General features: G+C 40.9%; 1 protein-coding gene across 5 annotated transcripts in view; it reads right to left on the bottom strand.

Moving 5' to 3' along the window:
• Positions 1–21,610, bottom strand: part of CLASP1 (cytoplasmic linker associated protein 1) — a 169,686-nt gene that overhangs the window by 88,598 nt on the left and 59,478 nt on the right. For all 5 annotated transcript variants that reach the window (XM_051623080.1, XM_051623081.1, XM_051623084.1 and 2 more), the window contains exon 9: positions 614–766. In XM_051623080.1, coding sequence (XP_051479040.1) covers positions 614–766 — 153 coding nt within the window. The remainder of the gene's footprint in view (positions 1–613; positions 767–21,610) is intronic.

Raw genomic sequence — 21,610 nt, 5'->3', positions numbered from 1 at the left:
GAATATTTACTTTAATTATATGGGAGAATTTATTTTAAAGGATTTAATTCTATCTATAATAGATGAAGGTGCAGACCTGAGAGGTGCAGAAACAGATATGGAAGATAAAGTCTCTGGAATACTAATCAGATCAGAGACTGTCTGATATAAGGAACTTTCTCCATTCCTCTCACATGTCAAATTATAGTAACATTTAGAATTACTGCTCAGCTTTCTTTCTACACCTTCATTACCAGCAATGCCCAAAGGTCTTAGGAGAAAGCCAACATGTCAGCTTTAGATTGCATGTGCTGAAGTTCAGCATATAGCTGTAAGCAGCCTGCATCAGCTCAGCTAGAGGTGTAGCTATAAAGGCAAAAATCTACACACTGTAACATCAACATTTACTTACAGACTTCAGTGCACAATGGCACAGATCCAACCTTTAAAGAATGCAAAATGCATTATAGGGATGTGGGGACTGCTTGGAGATTCGTCCTACCAAAGTTTGGTCCTGGCAAACAGACAACGTACACATAGATTTCATAGAGAAAAATTTGTTCCTGGAACCTGGGAGCCAGTCTGGAAATTCTTGCAATTGCATAAAGGTGAATCACATATGCTATCAGCTTACTTGAAGACTTGGAGCCCAGAGCTGCAGACCCAAGTCTACGGGTAGTCCCCATCCCAACTCTGCGAGAGTTTGCGGGGGTCTTTGAAGATGTAGAGGAGCTAGCTGAGGAAGGTCTGTTTCCATCCACAGAGTCTTCATCATCAAAAATTTTATCTGCCAAAAAAGCACACTTGGTTGTAAGTCTCATGAAGCAAAGGGATACCCCAAGGAACATAGCCAAAGTGATGGCAAACATACTACATGTTCAGGTCTGCTCTGCCAGCTTTCATCTCAGCACCATCTTCACTCCAGAAACCTGTTATTCATGAATGACCACCAGGCCACTGAACACAATCCATTGCTATTGCAGCCATTATGTTATGAACTCTTTGAAAGAAAGCATTTAGATAAAAAGAATAACCTTCAAACCTACAACAAAAAGACAAAACCCGCAGATAATACTTGGGGTGTCTACAGCCTATCATGCTTATGCCCTCCACAAGCTATTTTGTCATGGGCCGTAGTGAAACCAAGACCGTAAGCAAATTCAAATGTGGCAGGGATCAGGCAGCAAAGGCTGCCCTGTCCCACCCCACTGCCTGGACCACATAGAGAATAAAGAGGGTGACCCAGGAAAAGATCACACAGCAACAGCCATGCCACTGATAAAGCACAGAACATGAATCACAGAGCCATCCAGAGCTACAAATCCACTTTTAAAACTATCACCAGAGATTCTTTACAAAGAAATAGAAAGTTACCTGAATAAAAAAACATTAATGTAAGATATATTGAAACTCACTGAACCCTCTGTGTATATCCAAAGGGAACTGCAGCCTCTACTTCCAAACATGAACATAAATTAACTTTAAATGAATTACAGTCACTTTGATTCTCAGTCAAGGTCACTTTAATTCCAAAGGAGTGCTTATATTGCAGTTTTATACAGATTAGCTAATCCACTTTAAAAACCAGCCTTAGGTTGAAAGGTGACCAAGTGTTTGGACAGCTGATATAGATGGTGCACATTTATTGAGGCCAGAAGAACCATATCAGGCCCCATCACTTAGCTTTTCAACACTAACACTGCATTCAAGAGTTGAGACCTGCTTCATGTGCATCCCTGTGCAACAGTCCAAGATACAAACTCATTTTCCACCATTTCAGGAACATTTGTGAAATTTCACTTGGCAAAAATTCAAGCAGGTGCTTTAATCCATCCCTACTCAAGGAAAGCACCTGGGAATATCTAGTAACAGACACAGGCACCTAGCTACACACTAATGAGTGAAATTCAATACAGATCAAGCTTTCTGAAAGTAAGAAAATAAATTGATAGCAGTTAGGACACATTCTAGGGGAGGTGAAAGAAAGACAAGACTGTACTATCCTTAGCCCCACAGCCTGCAAGAATTTTCCCTTCCCAAAGTGGTGTTGGTTTATTAGCATCTGGGCACAGGAGAGCTATCACAAATAATCTAACCAGTGCACATGGTGCCATACTCCAATCCAAAACACTGAAATGACAGGTAGACAGCACCATCCAACAAGTTAAGAAAGGCGGCCAAGGACATCTCTCCCCTTAGTTTTGATGTTCAAAAACTCTTAGAATATGAGAAAGGGCTGGAAAAAAACACACAACTGTAACATCTAAAGGAAACGGGTAATACAACAACAGCTACTCTGGCTGTTAGTCAGGGAAAAGTGACCAAGATGTGAGTGAACACATGAACATTAACATCAAGACACTTAAGGTCACACAGCTAAAGAGAAAAATATAAGCCACAGTTAGGATGTGGGCTCTTTAACACAGTGGCCATGGGAGACTGTGCTCCCTCCCTATTGACACTCATGTTCAGACATCCGTAATTGAAAAATAATTTGAAAAGAGCTCAGAGAAGGATCATGAGAATGATTAAATTATTAATATGTTTTTAATATCCACTGTAGGGGACTGTTTAGCCTTACCAGATTCTTAACAAGCTGCTTGATTATAATCTGTGTTAACACAGAAATGTAAGATTTGTTACTGTCATTTTACAATGTGACTAATATTGTTTCTCAATAGAAAAATACACAGCACAGTGGCTGGCTGGAGGCTAAAACCAAACTAAATTCTGAATTGCCTTTTTTCCTCTCTTCGCTCCCCCACTCTCAGTTTTTGCAATAGTTACAGGACCAACTCCCTGCAAGGTTAGGAGTTGTGCCACCCAGCAAATTCTACCACAAGCAGTTCTTAAAAAGCAAGATCTTTTTATCCTGAAAGATACTGACTAGTTCAAACAGGAATTATTTTTTTAAAAAACCACATTTGGTGAGAGTTGCACAGAAGGTCATGGCAGATAAAAATAGACTTTAAAATGTGTAGTCTCTGAAGCCTCTAGAAGGGGGTATAAAGTGATGCAGAAAGACTTGCACAGACCCAAAATACAAAAACTTCAGAGCAAAATTTGCCCCAATTGCATTTATTTCAAAAACTCATGTATAGATACTATGAAAATTATCTGTTATATATACACATACACACACCCATCTCCAGCCAAGAGAAAGTCATACTTAAAACAAAAGATACTTTACTGCTTCAAAACCACTTTCAGCTGGTAATAACATTTCTCCATCAGCTGCCTTTCAGGCTACATAGATGCAGTCTTAGTTAACTCACTTTTTGTATCTCCATTTTTAAAGCCTCGCGTCTCTGAAAGACGAGGGTGTGGTTTGCCATTTCATATAATACATAAAAAAATCAGAAAAATAGATGTAGCAAAGATCACACTCCTTTAGCACTTTAACCATCAAATTAACTATAATTTTCATTTAAAACAGGCTTTTCTGAGCATTAGCTAAAAAAACCACAACACTCCAAACACCAACCAGCCAGCCCACAGTTTTGGGGATGTTTAGATTACAATCACATCTTCCTGTTCATTAAGTCTACAAACTAAGCACTGCATATTCATCAAATCAGAATATCCCTTCAATAACCCAACAGCATTTTCTCATCTGAGCAGTGCAGAATGACAGCACCACATTCAGAACTGCACATCAAGTCTTCCAGCAGCACGTGTGCAGGACAGAAAGAGAAACAAAGAAGAGAAAGAAACCTGAACACGGAAGTACAGGGAAGAATAAAAATAAGCTATTACATTAATGCTAAAAAGCCTTTTTTCTTCCCTGTTCATTGACTGCTGTTGACAATAATAATTTGAACTAGGATCATTTTTTGCAGCCTATCTGCAAATCTTGAGGTGGTAAATTCAGCATGGATGTAACTCTCATGATTCCAGCAGAGGAGCATTGAAGCGGAATCGATGCTGTCTTCTGACATAAAATAATCATTGATGTTCCCCAATCACAAGAACCCCCCGTGCTCGTTTCTAAGGGCCATGTAGTACTCTCCATTGGAGACATGCCCTTATAAAAGAAGCCTTTGTCTCCTCAACCACTCTGTCTTACAGAAACAGAGAACACAATTTGCTTTACATTTTTCAATTCCTTTCCATTATTTAAGAAGAAAAAAAATGGCTTACAAGTACATATCCTTCTGCAAATAAGCTTCCTCAACATTCCTTCATCTTTTCCATAGCGTGCCCAGATGTAACAGTGCTTCACAGAGCGCCGCGGCTTTCAGTCCAGAACATAATCAATCATTGCCCCTCGTATTCATTAAGCATGCTGTCTTCACACGTGGATTTAAACAGCTATGGCTTCACTCCTCTCTGCAACTGCAGCTCTATGGGATTCTCATCAGCACCCATTTCAGCCCAGGAAACTTCAGTTCACTTCTAGGAAGTAAATCCCCTGCTAGCGAGGGGAACTCAGGACAAATAATCCAGGATGAAAATGAGCTGAGTCTGCCTGGCTGGGCTGGCTTGCACTAGGAACCAGCCTGACTTTATCCCCTGGGAAGCACTAACAGGAACATCTCAACAGCTGTCATCATTTGTCCATGATGAATAAATTTAGTCATTATTCATTTTAAAGTGTAACCCCTTCAGGTCTGGGCAAGGTGTAAAATGGAGAGAAGAGACAGTGCTAGTTGTTCAGGAACCTTGGGAAACAAGAGCCAGCATTTCCCCTGCCTGAACCACCAGCCTGGGACCTTTTAAAGCAAAGTAATTGAGTCTCAGATTTCCTTTCCAGTGAAAGGAGATGCTTTCTGGCTTTTAAAAACTTCAAGATGTCAGATTAAAACCTTATCATTATTTATCTGTACGTTTTAAAGAAGAGAGGTACTCTAGTGACCAGAGTGTGAAAAGCATCTCATGATTATGTCTATTCCTACCAAGGATGTCCAGCTATGGTCTTTAAGCCTGACTCTGCAAGGTACTAAACCTGCTCTGGCCCCACTATGCCCAATTATCATGTCCAAGCATCAGTGGCACTGAGGTGGGTGAGCAACTTCTCAGAACTCCCTTTCACAGGACACCACCTTCCTCCCCTTCAATTGTACATTTAAATTGTTAAATCTCTAGTTTGACATCCATATAGACTGAAGCACCACAGCCAGAAGCTGGTATCTATAGATACTCTGCCTGCTCTGGAAGTGCTCCTTTTTGCCAAACACAACTCAGTATGAATTGGCCGATGTTTTTTACACAGACACCCCTTGGACACCTCATGCGATGCCCTGTAAACCCTCTAAAAATGAAATGACATTCTCGTCAGCAGGACTAAATGTTTAAAAGCCAATGAGTCATAGTCATGAGCAGCAATATGAAGTCACAGCACATTATAGTGCCTCACTTGGCCATCTCCCACTGTTTCCCAACTGTTCCCTCCTCTTGGCCCCAGCCATGGCCCCTCCTTCCCCTCCCTCCACACCAGGCACAGTGTTTTGAACCTTTAATATACCACCTGCTTAGGCTCAGTGGCTCTGCTCAGCCTCCCAGTGCCACCCACTGTCTCTCTCTCCTTGGGTCCAGATCTCCCAGGAAGACCCAGCCACCAGCTCCAGCCCATCCCTGCTGCCACTTTCTGGCACAATTCAATGAACCACCTCATCTTCCTTCTCAACTGGCTTCCAAGTGAATTCCCAAAAACTTGACCTCAGTGGGGATCCCTGCAAGGGCTCACCAGGATTGAGCCAGCCTCAGCAACAATCACATCTGCAAGGATGTGTGTATCACCATTACCTTGGCTTCTCTCTCTTGTCTCACACACATTGCCCTATTAAATTAGACCATGTATAGTTGTGGGTGAGAGTTTGCTTCTGAGTAAGGTCTCTGAAGTGTAAATCTAGACAACATATTTATAATTATAATAAATACAATAAGCAATACTGCTGACATCAGCCACAGCTAAGGTGGCATTTAGAGACCCAAGTCAAGTATGTCATGCCAGGTAAGTGGACAAATGCTTTTTTTTTATGATCCTTCTAACACTCACATGCATTTCTTTAACCCAAAATGTTTCCATTTTCCTCCCTTTGCTAGCAAAGATGACACTCATTAACTTGGCTGCTGCCTCGTTCTGTCTAATCACAAGCTAATGAAGCTGCTCATAATGTAACAGCTCTTCAACTGCTATCACAAAAGGGAAAAAGGATCCCTGAAAGACCTAACACTTGGAATATTTTTCTGCTCCAAATACATGACATTTACACAGGCAGTTGGCTCCAACACACATCCTGCTCAGTCCCACACACACAGCCACAATAATTTCAGAGTACTGATGTCTGCCATCCCTCCGTAAGCAGGAAAACAATCAAGAAGTTGTAGCAACAATGAATAAATCATTTCTGTGAGGAATCCTACATTTAGTAAACCAATTCCAGTATGATAAAGTTAACTGAGGCAATTGATGTATACTCTGATCTGACCATATCTAGCACCCAATTCTGTACATAGAAAGTAAATACCAACTTCTGCCTGACAGAATAAGGAATGGCAACATTCAAAATCCACTCTCAAGGACTATCCTAGTAAATCAGACAATCTTCCTGCAGAAGACTAACCTGAAGTCATGCCTCTCATGACTGATTCAAGTTACTTTTCTTAAGGATATTATAATTTTCAATTCTGGAATCAGATGGCTTCAACTTAAGTTGTATCCCTGATGGTTGGGGGGCAGCTTGGAAACAAAGCCTTAAGAACTTGAAAAACGAGAGACAAATAAGAAGGATTCAGTATGAGTCTGTTTGCTTCAAACCCTTATTTTTTTAAACTGTAAGGTTGACAATATTAATGTCCTCATGTTAGGAAGCCACTGCATGCACTCTCAAAGTGTATAAGCATTAACACTAAGAATTCAGGCAAATGCCTTTCAGAAACTTCTGTTCATGAAACTAACTCACTTTGAAATGGGAGTTTAAGAGGTAGTGACACTGTCATTCAGGCAGGTTTTTTTTCAGCAATATAAAAGTTTCCATTAGCTTTCACTAGATGAGATAGTACGAAGGTTTCACATTCCTACAAGCTTTGTAAAATTAAGATGCATTGGGAGACAACAAAAGAGGTATAATATTGGGTGAAGGAGCAACAACTCTTAACAGCCAGAAGAATTCACAAAAGCACCAAAAGCCAAGAAATACCCATAAAAATAGTGAGGACTTTAGTTTCTCTAATTACTTTAGTACAGTTCATACAGACACCTAAACAAGAATCACAAACCCACACGGCTAGGAGCTGCACAGACACAGCTTTTGCTCCATACAGATTAAAAAAGTGATTACAATCAAGAGACAGACATAGATATGCACATAAAAGGGAAAAAAAAAAGTGAGAATAAATAAGAATCTGTTTTTCTCAAGATCATCCTTGGAAATAAAATATTCCCAGTGCCCTTTCCAGCCAGCCACACAGCTTTCCCCCAGACCTCAAGAGCATCAGGAAATCCAAAACACATGCCTTGGAAAAAATCCCACACCCATCCCAAAAGCCCACATGTTTACATAGAGTTTCAATTTAAAAAGCAACCCCAGCCTTTCCCTACCCTGCAGCCAGGCTTTGTTTTAGCCCTTCCAGGGCACCAGCTACTCACAGCCAGGCTGTCCACACAGAGATACCATCATCTGCAAACGCAGCCTTCTAAACACACCAGCTATTTCAGAGTCTATTAAATGCTCTGCAACAGGATGTTGCTTCTGTGTTCTGCTGCCTCAGCTTTCCCTGCTGGCTGCCCTTGGGGGCAATGTCCCTGTTCTGGACCCTTGAAAATACCCTTTATCTTGCACTGGGTGGAAACCAGCCCACAGCAGCCCCAAGCAGACATTAATTATTCCCTTCTCACAGCACTCTCATTAGCATAATCTTAGCAGATAAAGCAAAATGGGTCGTATACCCTGAGCCCTAGAGATACTGATCAATGAGAAAGGCTTTTTATACAGGATGGACCAGGGGGATCTTCTACAGTCAGGAAATACCTTCTTCCAGACCTACCGGAATTAATGGCCTCTTGCAGGCCTGGTATAGCTGCAGAAAAGCATTCCTTGATTCCTGAACAGCATATAAAGCAACTGGTTTTCCATTTTAATATTAAACCTCTGTACTGCACAGTGTCAATATTTAGGTTTCTCCTCAGTCTTAGTAAAGTTTAATTATTTAGGCAAATAATTTATATAAAGAAAGGTAATTCTTCTGCCTTTGTTTACAAGACAGCAAAATTCCTTCTCCAGAAGCACAGGAGCTCCCTGAGGTTCCTGCAAACTTGTGGCAGGGATACATCAGGTTGAAGCATAAGCAATGAACCTTCCCCATCCTCACCCTCACCTCCAGATTTTAGCCAGTGCTCCACAGTTGCCAGAAATCACAGCAACAGCCCAGACTCCCTGTGTTTGCATCAAGCCTCTTGTTGGAAATTCCAGCAGCAAAATGGGCAGTAGCATCATCCAGCTGCTGGTCATCCACACTATATCCACAACCCCAGGCAGCAGATTGCTTTGCCAAGGTCTGTGGTCAACCTTGCACAGAACTTCTTCTAAAATGCTATGCATGCGATTACAAACACAGCCATTCCACAGCTGTGAGAAATATTTTAACATGTGAGCAAACTGAAAAAGAGTTGCTGAGGGATATTCTCAGGGGTATGAAAGACTTAAGGGCATTACCAGAATCTGGATTAAGCTCCATTCCTAAACATACTTTTTTTTCTACATTGCTTTTTCCTACCACCTACTAAAGGTGAGAGTAGCATCCCACATACTTTCTGATTTTCAATATTATTTTCAAAGACTGTTTAATTCATATTCAAAAAGGACATTTGCAAGTGACCCAGAGAAACAAAAAATCACCCCACAACGTATTAGAAAAATAATGTTTTAATTTAGTTCTTCTTAAGTTACTTGAAGCTTATCCACACTTGAAACTGAGTTCTCAGTTTCACAGGAATGGCACCCAGCAACGCTGCAAGAAAACAACTACCAAAGACACTGCTGAACCAAGCTGGTAACAGCTCAGTGTTATTTGCCAAAACCCATCAGAAGAAACAGATACCTGGAGAATCAATAGGTCAAGTTTTGTCTTACCTGGGCTGTCTATACCTTATATAAAGTTAAGAGGTACACCAGGAATCTGAAGCCCTTAAATGGGCATATGCTTTCCACCTGGAAAGGACAGGAGCACTGTGTGCAGTGTCATCAGGTGCCTCCACCCTCAGCCCAGGTTCAGGTTTCCAGCTATTAGCACCATCTGTTGCCATGACATCATAGGAAAAGGCATCTTCTCCTGCCTGCACTCAACTGGCATTCCCCGCACAAATCCCTCTGCCTGCTTCAGTAATTATCATGAGTGTAGCCTGCCTAGATGCTGACTGCTCTAACACACTTCATTGTCAACAAAAGGAAATTGCACTTGATATTGTTATCACTTACTGCTTCCCAAAAGGCTGCTCATTTTCTATACATCCTGCACACTAAAGTGTTCAGTGTTGACAACTAGCATGCAAAGCTGGATCAGGAAGGAAAGCTATCCTGACATTTTTAGGACAAAGCACTGTTATGAAGACCAAAAGCATCTTGCTTCCTCAAGTTACCCATAACATGTTCAGGGGGGGCAGAAATGCTGCAGGAAATCCCACTTGCAGCCACCACAGAACATCCTCCCCAGTGCAAAGCCTGCACACAAGCTTTGTGGCAGAAAGCTTTCTAGAAATACCTACAAAGAGAAAAATGCCAAACTGCAGTTTCCTTTCAGGGCAGGTCTAAGAGCATAGCTGGGTTGAAGTTGAACAGTAAGATGTGTTGAAGGGATTTGGGGAAACTGGAGCACTGGATCCAGAGAGCTTTGTTTAACTGTATTTACAATCAGTAACAGGGGAAACATGCTGCCCAGCACTTCACATTCGCCTGAGATAACCATCCTGAGATCCTGGGGCATCCTTAACTTCCAAACAGCCTCCTCTGAGCCAAGAAATGTGTGTGCAGTTATTCCTGAACAACAAAGGATAAAAATAGGCATGTCAGCTTTAGTCTCCTATACAGCCACAGAAAACAGGAGCCACGTCTTCTGTCCTGGCTAATGCAAGAGGAGAGTTTCCTATTGCTAATACAATAGGCAGTACAGCTGCAAAACCTGTATGGTGGTACGTACAATACATACTCATGACTCCTACCCAGAATGCCTAGCCTGATACATAATTAATATACTTTAATTAGATAACTATTTAAAATACTGTGAAATGCTCAGAAGGGCAATGACCGTGAGACAAAAACATCAAAAACTGCAGGTGGTTGAGACAAAAGAGCCATCAGAAAAGGCAGACGGGGGAGCAGCGGACAGTGATTCTACATCCTATGTGCATCTTAAGATTATCAACTGCTACAACAGGTATGATCAGCATGATGACCAGAAATTTCTACCATAAAGAAATGCCTCTTTATAAGATGCCTATTACTACAGCCTGTCAAGACACATATGCAAACACCAAAGTGTACAGCCAAGTTTTATCTAAATATAATTCAAAATTAGGCATAATTAGGCATTATGACCAAGGCTACGCTTTGTATGTAGAAATGGTTACCCAATAGTAGTAGTTTGAGACACTTCTGCTTTTAGAAAACACTGGGAGAGTTTCAGTACCCCCTGGGACAATTGCTACTATGTTAAAAAGTTGGCTGTATGTTCTCCAGAGAATCTACTGCTTACAGAGCATCCATCCACTTCCCTGTCAGCAAGGGAAAAGGGAAAGTGATAGGGAACCTTCCTTGATGCTGACTCTTGCTCTGGAGTATTTGGTGGTAACAGCTGGCTGCATCAGCACCCTCCTAACGCACTAAACAAATTTTTGCCTACTCTTAACCAATAAAACTAGCACATGGAGGGCTCTTGCTCCAACCCCAGCTCTATGCAAGCCAGCAGAGCCTGGCTTTGTTTAATTGCACACACAAAAGATCTCACAAACGGTACTTAGCACCATTATGCCAGTGCCAATGTTTGCAGCCCACACCCGCTTTTGTAAATTCAACTACAAGGAGAGTTCAGATCAGCATCACACCAGAGGTGGTGAGAAGCATCCATTTCCCACCCACATCACACCCATTTTGATAGATATTAGGAGAAAAGCAGCAGTGGTTTGCTGTCAACCAAACCACCTTTATTTATTCTGTTTTAAACGTGGGACATGAAAACCCAGTAACTGAATATTTAGCATTTCACATTTCCCAGGATCATTGCGGGAAAAAAAAGCTGCGAAACAATATGCAAGGCTTCAACTTTGAAAATGTTTTTATAAGCAAAGGTAGAAACTAGTAGATAACATTGATTACAAAAGCATTTTGGATTCTAATAACTGGTTCAAAAAAGGCACCCAAGCTCAGAGCAATAAGATGTTTTACTTTTAGTGAAAACTATGTTTGTTTGGTAACTTTTAGAAAGCATTTTTAATAATGGTTAATTCTAATAATAAATTGCATAGATGTATTTTTGTATTACCAGGATAGGATTAGTTCCATTTTATTGACACAGTGGAAACAGAGGCAAAAATCACATGAAGAGGCTGACTCTAATATATCCAGAAAATCAGAGCAAATGCCAGAAAATGCATCAGAATACAGGATTTCCTTTATGTAACCACCATCACACTAAGCTAAATTCTGCTTCAGCTCTGTATGTTGGGGATGGAGGTGAAAGCAAGAGTGTGCAGAACTTGACCTGATTACTTTTTAAATGCTAATGTCTCAGATTTCTTTGTGACTTCAAATAAGCATGGAGGGGATTTTGTAAGCTAAACAGTAGCCTATTCAGACACTTCAGTACAGTGTATAGTTTCCATGTGGTTGGATAATGGAATGTAAAAGAATGAAATTCATATTTAATATGGCTTAAAATATAAGCATAGTCTGAATTCCTGATCTCCAAGTGGAAAGCTCCAATTCCAGAGACATCACTTTTTTGGGCTTTCTTCACCCACCCTTCAAAGCTCCATTTTAAGCAAACAATTGCCTCCAGGAAAAAAGTCATAGAAAAAGACTAAAGTAAAAAATGTATCACAGCTTATAAAATATTAACAGCCAGTATGGCTTGTTTTTCCAAAGCCTGTTTCCCATGCCTCCAACTCCTTCAAAACAAAAGGCAGATCTCAACTCCTTACCTCCACATAAACAAATAAAATAGTATCATTAGGTGCAGCAAATAAAGGCATCATAATTTGACGGGGTGTAGAACACAGATATACAAAGGTGGAGTCATGGGAGACATTGCTGAAACTTTCATTCCTTTTCTCATTAATGACTTGAGACTACAAAACATATTTATATTTCAGAGGTAACATGAAACTGAGTAAGTAGAGGGACTGTAATGTCCCACAAAGAAAAATGCATCTTGCCAAAAGAGCTTACAATATAAATAATGCAGTCAATGCATAGTTAAAAAATAATTACTGATTTTCAGACTTTTTGTATAGAAAAAATAAGCAAAAATATCTTCATCCCTTTTTTAAAAATAAAAAGGGCAGTTAAAGAAATGCAAGTATTTGGTCCTAATCAGCCTATTTAAGGCAATCCTGCCTAGCTCATTCTTACTTGACCTCCATCAGTGGTGCTATTCACTTTCTCCCCATATCTCAGCACCCTTTTTTAACCATCCTCAGGTCTTTGCACCAAGGGAAAACCTAACCCTGTCACCCAAGTATCCCATGTTTTCAACTATGAGCCATGGTAGGTCCCAAATGAGACTTAATTTACTTTGACCACACAGTTGGTTATTTGGAACCGTCCTGTCTTCCTCACATATTGTGTGCACAGTAGACTTCTGCAGCTGTTACATCCACGAATGAATGATGAAAGAAACCAGTTTCCCCACAAAGCTTCTTATTGCATTCAATAAAAAAAATAATAAATCAGTCACGATCAATTAGGAAATCAAAATTAGAAGAATGTGGTATGACACCAGTAAAATAAATCCGTTGACCTGGCCTGAATTCTACTGGTTCCTCTACCATATCTCCTACACCACTTGACAGTCACCCTGAGACCACCTTACCCACAAGAAAAGCTAGACAAAGAGAGTAAAAGGGCAGGCTAACTTTGACCTTAGTCACTTTGATTTAAAGCAAATTCAGAATTTTGGAAAGAGGTGGTGAAAGCTATGAATAAACATTTACAAGCCAGCAAAAGAACTCCCCTGGTTCAAGGACAAAATCTGCCAAGGAAAAATGAAGGATGAACTTGCCTCAGGACTCAGACTCGCAATCAAATTATTGCTGTTTAACAAGTTATAAGACACCAGCTGAGCCACAGTAACAGCTCTTGTGCTGCTCTTAAGCTACAGCAAATGCAAAGTAATATAATTTAACTTAGCCCTAAAGTAAGTCAGTTAAGCCTAGCAGAATCATTCACATTTACCACAAAGCATACCAACATTAATCACGACCCACATAAACATCTTACTCTGGGTATAGCCATTACAGACCTCACAAAAACAAATATTGACCTAAATGGAATTGGAGACAAAAATACAAATAGGTTCCCATACAAAGGCTGAGCACACTGACTGCAGAGAAGCCTGCCTTAGCCATTTCAGCCACTGCTGGGGAAAAAAAACAAAACCACTCATCATTCCTTAAGATGAGTAGCACCTTTTCATAGGTGATCCTGCCAATTTAAGAGTAGATGATGTAGAACAAGATTCAGACAAGGTGGTGAGCACTGCTGATTTAAGTCCTACCATCTTTCCTCACTTAGAAAAGACAGGGAACTAATTAACTGAGGCAACAGCAGCAGCAAGCATTGGCATTTATTAAATCAAACACTCAAAATCTGAATATCCATTAGGAAACTCACATCTATGCAGATGCAAAGAAAACCTCCATCCCTGTCTCACAGGTTAACTAAACAGCTGATTTCCATCTATGTAGATTTCTTGTTGCAGACAGGTGAGACTTCAAAGGAGTCAACAAACCAAAAATAAAAAGAAAACAGCATTTCATTAATCCAAGGAACCATTTTCTAAACAGCTTGAGATCTTTCCCCTCCCTAAGGCAAGTCTGGCTGGCACAGCCATCTTGTACATCTGTGACCCTGAAAGATCACTGCACTGATAATTCAAATGGACAAACTGGATAGCAGCTTCTTCCTTCTTGCACTGCTATGTCTACTCTGTAGATAGTTACTTCCTTTGATACATTTACATTCATACTCAATTCCTAACATGCAAGCTGTCAAGTGTAGTCCATATAAAGACTGGGCACCTAGAAACAAGCTCTGCCCTTTTCAGCAGGCTGCTCACGGTAGAAGGACAGGTCACCAGGAGAACCACAGGCTCCATTACACCACTGTTTGTGTTGTTAAATACTGTGTCAAATAGCAAAGAAAATCTAATATACATGGTAAGATTAACAGTTCCTACTTTTATTTCAGTTTCAAGATGTACAATTAACCCCAAAGCTTAAAATGATAAATGTAAGTTTTAACGTTTATTTTTACTACCTGCCTGAAACAGAGATTACCCGACAGAGAAATCTTTAGTCTCAAGTGCCAACTTGTTGTAGCATCACCTACACAGACCCCACACCCTTGCAACTTTTCCTGCCAACTGTGAGGAGTCTACCAGGAAATTAAGGTTATGAAGTTATTCTCACCAATTGTCTGCCACCAGGCACCATCCATCCATATTCTAAGTTTACTGACTAACTTGGAGTGGGGTGGGATATTTTTGAGAATGGGGGGAAACAGTGATCAGATAAAGGCAGGAGACTCAACTAAGTGATTTCTACCAGCAGCACAGCAGTTATTTTTGGTCTCTCTATGGTCAAGCAATGCACAAAACTAGGTAACCAGCACAGAGCCGAGTATGATAATTGACGTACATTGCCTGAGCTAAACTTCAGGAGATGGAAATATGCTCTGAAAAGTACTAAGGAGAGGCAAAGATGTTAAATTTCTACAACACACAGAAGCTGGGATAGAGAGCAGAGAAGTGATGACAAATCATTGTAAAACATGCAACTGGATGAGCTGTGTGCACTGTCAGCCATCCTGGGAACCATCAGTCTCCTTATTTGTCAGATCCACTCATATCATGCTCAAAGAGAAAGAGAATGGCACCCCTTGCAGTTCAGCAATCCAATTAAATACTTCCTTGTGACTGAAATAATGAATCCTTATCCTCTATTATTATGAAGTCACTTCATACAGTTTGATAAGTAAAAAATTACTAGAACAGTATCGTAACCAAGAGATAACTCAAATACTTATTAATCCCACTAAGATTGCCTTCTTGGTGGGTAATTTCTAAGTTGCTAGGCACAGGCTGAAAGCCCAAGATAATTACCTAGGATTAATCAAGGATGACCAATTTAAATCTTCCTCTTGCTCAGGCACATCACAGAAAGTACTTTAAAACATGAAGACGTTCTGGACAGGCCTCAAAAACTTCAGACCCATCTGTTCTCTGGGAATTACAAGACTGAGACACCTTTGTATTGGGGTAGGTGGGAGAACAGGCAGAGAAATCAACATAAAGTGGATTCATAAGATTGCAATATATTACCAGTCTGGAATAGCAGAAAGCACATGAGTTAAATCAACTGCAAAATCAACAAGCAAAAGTCCTAATTATTGGAACTGATGACAGAAACTAATAGATTGCTTTAATGCTAAACAGACTTCTTTCAAAGTTATATGGCAAATTAAAATAAATAAGCAAGGCTGAAGTTTGAGACAATTGAATCTTGGAAATCCCAAATGGTTTCAGGATCAAGCGAATGGTCTTCAGTTACCTACTGGGACTTTTTCAGTGCAGTAGTGCTGATGAAATCTTTACCAGACCCCAGGCTTACTGTAAGTGATGACTGGAAGAAATTTCTTTTTCAAGTTCACTGTGAAGAAAAACACCCCACAGAAAGTATCTGCAGCCATCATGTCACAGAGAGAACAGACAAGAACTGAGGGGAGGAAAGCTCTTTCAAGCACCTATGAAACCAAAGACAGGAGGGGCTACTTCCTCAGCTTTGTATCATTCTTTGTAGCCCCATTTTTACTGAATGTCTATTTTTAGATTATTTTGCTTCCATCTACCCCTCACTTCACCTTCTCAGCATGACTCAGAGCAGAGGAGATGCAGAAGAGCATCATCTGTTTCACATGAAGTGAAATGCATTTTCTTCAGAAGAGTGAGCTCTTCTAGTGAGCTCCATGCAGGTCTTTATTCAAATATACGGTGCTCTACAATGCACCTACTATGCAGCAAAAAAGCCTCATTTCAAGGTTATTAAATGCACTTTGTCTTATGCACAGTAAGGCCTCCAGGCACACCTAGTATTTACATTTCAGAGAAGAAAGAACAAAAGAGAATGACATGTCAAAGAATGAAAATATTTAACATTTTTCAGATACAGGAGCACAACCTTGGGTCAGAGGTACAAACCTTACAGGTATGTACCAAGACTAAAAAGGCTTGAGTCTGCTTTCTAGCATTAATATTTAAATGTTCATATGAAAGGCCTTTGGCAATATGGCTGCTCCTTTTACATGTATCAAAAAAGAGTACGTGATTTGGGGAGAACTAAAAAGATACTACTGTTAAAAATGAAGTATGTTTTATCCAGTAAAATCTAAAAGTAATAGCCCTTGTATATCATTCATATCACAATACACTCTCACGTGTGTAAAGCTACACTTGTATTATATACAAGTATATTTGGTTGCTTGCATTTATTATTTGTACCACTTCGTGTAGCAACATCCAGAATCCAGGTGACACCAAGACCTTCGTTCTGCTAGTTCCAGAGACACTGAAACCAATCTTCAGTTTGCGATGCCTAGTTAAAGAATGCATCCAACAGTTCGTTTCTGAACCTCCAGCTTCTGGGCTCATTCAGCTGGGTTTTCACAGTGACCCACAGCCCCACAAGTACATCTATCCCACAGTACAGGCAACTTCAGCCAGTTGTAAAAGTGTTTGAGAGCAGAGCCTCACTATTTCCATTCACTCATTCAAGTAAGAGGAGCTTAACAAGTGTTGGGTTTTTTTTTTAATTAAAATACTGTTAGAAGCAACAGTCAGATTCCAGATTGTTACACACTTGCTTTACACTTGCACAAGCCAGAAGCAGAAGTGACCGTGTCAGTGTTGTGCTACTTGTAACTACGTTAGTAATCCTGTCTGTCAAAACAAATACTATCTGTTGGCACATCAAAAATGCTCACAAAACCCATGACTCCAACACACACAGCCAGGTATGGAAGTGGTAATAGCACAGGGGAGGCATGAAAGTGGAGGCAGAGATGAGCACCAAATTAGCAAGTTTTTTATTTTAGCAGCTGTTTCCAGGCATTGCTTAGAATGTCTGAGGTATCATTATGAAGAGCTAACAAAAATGTGCACAGACAATTTACTATAGACTATAAAGATGCAAACTGAAGGAAAATGGAAAAGTGTACCAGTAGTAGCAGATCAGAAAACATCAGCAGACCAGATCACAGAATAAAAAGCCAGTTAAATCTTTTTCCATCCAATTCAGTAACATTTAGCATGCAGTCTAGTCTGCTGGTACCTTCTTGTTTAGCTACAGATAACACAGAGTGCTCATTACGAGCTGAAACTGAACAGCTAAGTTATACTTGGCTACTTGCTATTAGTACTGCTGTGGCAGCCTGAAGCAACCAGTGACCAGCAGCAGCCTGGGTCACTGGATATTCTCCAGACATGGCCAGATACTGAATCCATGCTTAGGAAACACAAGCCAGTCAGGGAAGCAGTGTTTGAACCATTAGCCTGTATATGAACCAGCACCCAGAGGGGCTTTCAGTCTGGCTAAGATAACTCCATTAGCTTAAAAAAATGAAACCACACTCATGCTGCCCCTCCTATGAGAGTCTCCTTTTGGGATTATTTAGGTCAAAGGAGAAGGTCTGTGAAGGGATAATGAGACCTTTGCCTCCTGGCACTATGGAAAGAAAAATCCAAAGTGTATGTCCTACATTTGAACTTCTCCATGCATGTCCCATTCTCATTTAGGCTCCACACTGGCAAGAAAGTCTGCTTAACAATACATGACTGGAAAGGTCAACAAGTACTTTGCTAGAATGGAAAAAGACCATAGATCAATCCCATCACAAACTAAAACAAAGGGACATAACTGAGGAATTTGAACTCTCTGCATGAAGATTTTGAACTCAAAGCAATGACAACAAAGCAGTTTCAAGCTTGTCCAAGTCTCACTCCTGCAAGCACACCACCATGCTGGCAAATCATCTGGTTCTCTTTAGCAACCATCTGTGCTTGCCTTCACTTAGAGAAGAATTGGCAAACAGAGGAATTGGCACACATGAAGCACAGCACGTGACAAGACTATATTTAGATTTACTTCGAACTTTGCTTCAGAGATTGAATGCAAGTAATATCAGGTGCTTTAACTGGGAAATAAGAATTCCAATACCATTTTTACATACTGGCATTCATCAGAAGTCATTGCTCCAACTACCCTCCTTTTGAACTGTTTGCCTTGCCTGCTTTCCCATGAAAGCTTCACAGGCCTCTACTGCACTCCCTCCACTTTACAACATGGAGACTCAACCAATGGAGCCTTCACTGAAAAGGCAGCGCAGAGGGAACAAGCCAGAGAGCTTCCACTCTGTTTTATAGTAGTTTTATGTTTAGTTTCTGAACACCAGAATCAAGATCCTACTAACTCCTGATAGCATCTGGAAACCCCCTCCCACTGACACAAAGAACCACTGACAATTACTGCCTAGAACACACAGCTGGATTTGTTGCAAGGGGTGGGGTGTGGGTATGTGTCTTAGTTACCTAGATTACATTTAAACCAGGTTTCCTTTAGCAAAAATTATAAGGGAAAGAGGGTCAGAAACTCTTTGTCAGAGACAAACTGCATTTAATATTTGGTTTTTCTACATGGAGAATTGGAACACATTGCTCAGCCAGCAAATTAAGGCTTACCATTGCAAGCAAAAGTTCAGAAGACTTCTAAAAAGAGTATTTTAAGGAATGGCATGAAGGTTAAATGGAATCAAATAACCTCACCTACTAGTTTGTAGCAAGCTGTTCCTCAGATAAACAATTAGAATGTTCACATTTAAATATCAAGCTTTAAGTTCTTAATATTAAAGAGTAATTTATCTTAATTCTTCACTAAATAAGCCCGTGTGTAACTTGACAGTCACACTGATGACAAATCAGTAAAACTATTCTCATCAATTCTAGTATAACACCAAATCAGCAGACAATGCCCACTAAATGATACACATTGCCATTTATAGAGGTGCCTCTGTTGTGGCTCACAGGCATTTCATGCTGACATCAGGTTGTGTTGTTAACTGAGGTCACATTTTCTTCTGCCTTTAGCCCTGTTAGCACCCTTGGTAAACGGAAGTGTTCAGTAACAAACATCATCTCAAATAACACTGGCAATCAAGGAATCCAACCTCCTTCCAAAAGCAGGATAAATACAAATAACAAATACAAAAACAAATACAAAATTGTATTGCTCAGAACCCCATGAGGCCAAGCTTTAAAAGTCTCCAAGGATAGAAACCCTCTGGGAAGCTTGTTCCAGTGTTTCGCTCACCATACTCCAAGTGAAAATACTATCTGCTCATGGCAAAAAATGAGCCTAGGACTGTTCCCTCAGCCCCTATAGTACATGAACTACTGAAACCTGCATAAAACACAATTTAAATCTCTTGCTGGATGTGAGGGACCCACCCTCAGGACCTAACATAGGAAGTGGTGTCAAAACAGCATTGTAAGCCCTCAAACAATGACCTACCCAGGCTGTGACACTGGAGAAGGTCTTATTTCCAATTCAGAAGAATTAGTGGTCCATGCATTATAAGTACAGGAAAGTCAAGATTCTAGCCTAAAAATTAAAGAGATGAGCTGCTCTTCACTCTGTTATTGGTGTTTGTACTGTGTTGGTTTATAGAAATTGCTTCCATGCTATACAGCAGCAGGGACAACCTGCTTTAAAAAAAGGCTGGTAGGGTCATTACTGGACAAAGGCAAGGAGACTATCAAACATTGTTCAGGTATACTCTCACCTCCAACAGGCAGTATTTTCTAGGGCATGTAAACTGTGCTGGTTTGGATCCAGCCTTCCCAGGAGAAGGCTGGTGGAAAGATCAAACCTTTTTCTCACACACACATCAGAGGCTCGGAAGGGACCTTCCTGCTGTATCTGATGGGAGCTCTCTGCCTGGTTCATACAAACAACACTGTTGCCCATGGTTCTCAAGGAACCACCTTTCCCCACCAAGGGTTTCAAACAAAATACTAAGGTTTAATTCTATTTTTAATGTGGACTAGCCAGATAAAAGATAGGCTCCATGTTTATCTCCAACTGGTCTACAGGACCTTGCACTGTCCCACCTTTGTCTCAAACTTCCCAGTGCCCCAGTACACTACAGTATATCCCACACTCTCAGGCAACAGACTGCACAGAGCTGCTTATCCCACACTGGTACAAACAAGAAATAGTCTGGAAAGAGAGGGACAAGGCTGCTTTAGAGCCCATGCTAATAAATAAGCTTCAGGGAGCAACATGAAGGGGAGCAGCAAGAAGCACAATGTGGGTATGTTAAGACCCACCCCAGACTCGGATCACTGGAGAAAGCCCACTGTAGTGAGACAAGACACAGCAAATAAAGAAAAATCCACATCTGGGAAAAGCTAGAGACAAGTACGAAGATTCTTAAGGGGAAGGGGACAGAGAATAAGTTTCAGTGAACTGGTGCATAAATATTTTGCCTATGGAAGCTGGGATCAGCTCTTATTTAAGTCTTCAGTGAAAAGAAGCGTGACTGTCTCTCCACATCATGGGAGCTCTGAGTGATTAGAAGTCTCTGCAGATTGAGCTCCTGCCCAGCACAGAGCTCAAACAGCAGGAGTGTAAATCGGAGCTGAAGTGCACTGGCAGAGCTGCAGAGGGAGAGACATGTGCCCAGCCCAGCCTCTCCAGAGCTGGCTCCAGGACTGTCCTTGATCCCTCCTGCTCACAAGGAAGAGCTGGGGGGAGGTCAGGGGGAGCAATCTAAACAATCAAGAACAAAGTTAGACCCATTTTTCATAAATCAGACCTAATTAGAAATGTCAGGTCTTATTAAGGCAGGCAAGAATGCCAGAAGATCTGCATGGATGAACAAAGAGCTCCTGGACACTCTTAGATGAATAAAGTCTCCAGAGGGTGAAAGCAGGGACAGGCAGCCTGGAAGAAATACCAATAAGTTGTCTGAGAAGCCAGGGATCAGGTTCAGAAAGCTAAAGCCCAGAGAGAGTTAAACCTGGCCAGGGACATGAAGGGTAGTAAGAAAGGTTTCTGCAGGTACATCAGTGATAGGAGGCAGAGTAGGGAAAACATGGACCCTCTGCAGAAGAAAACAGAAGTCAGGCAGGATATGGAGATGGCTGAGGTATTAAACAACTTTTTTGCCTCAGTCTTCACTGGTAAGGGCTCTCTGGTCACACCGTCCGGGTGTCCGGGTCACAGAAGGCAGAGGCAGAGCCTTGGAAATGTAAGATCTGCCCCCTGTAGGAGAATCACAGAATAGCCATGGTCGGAAAGGACCTCTAAGATCACCACAGGGAAAAAAAAAAAAAAAAAAAAAAAACCACACAAAACCACATCCCA

Source organism: Apus apus, chromosome 6 (assembly GCF_020740795.1).
Source record: "Apus apus isolate bApuApu2 chromosome 6, bApuApu2.pri.cur, whole genome shotgun sequence".
NCBI lineage: Eukaryota > Metazoa > Chordata > Aves > Apodiformes > Apodidae > Apus > Apus apus.
Note: the sequence above shows the minus strand (reverse complement) of the source record. Positions and strands in the feature narration are given on the sequence as shown.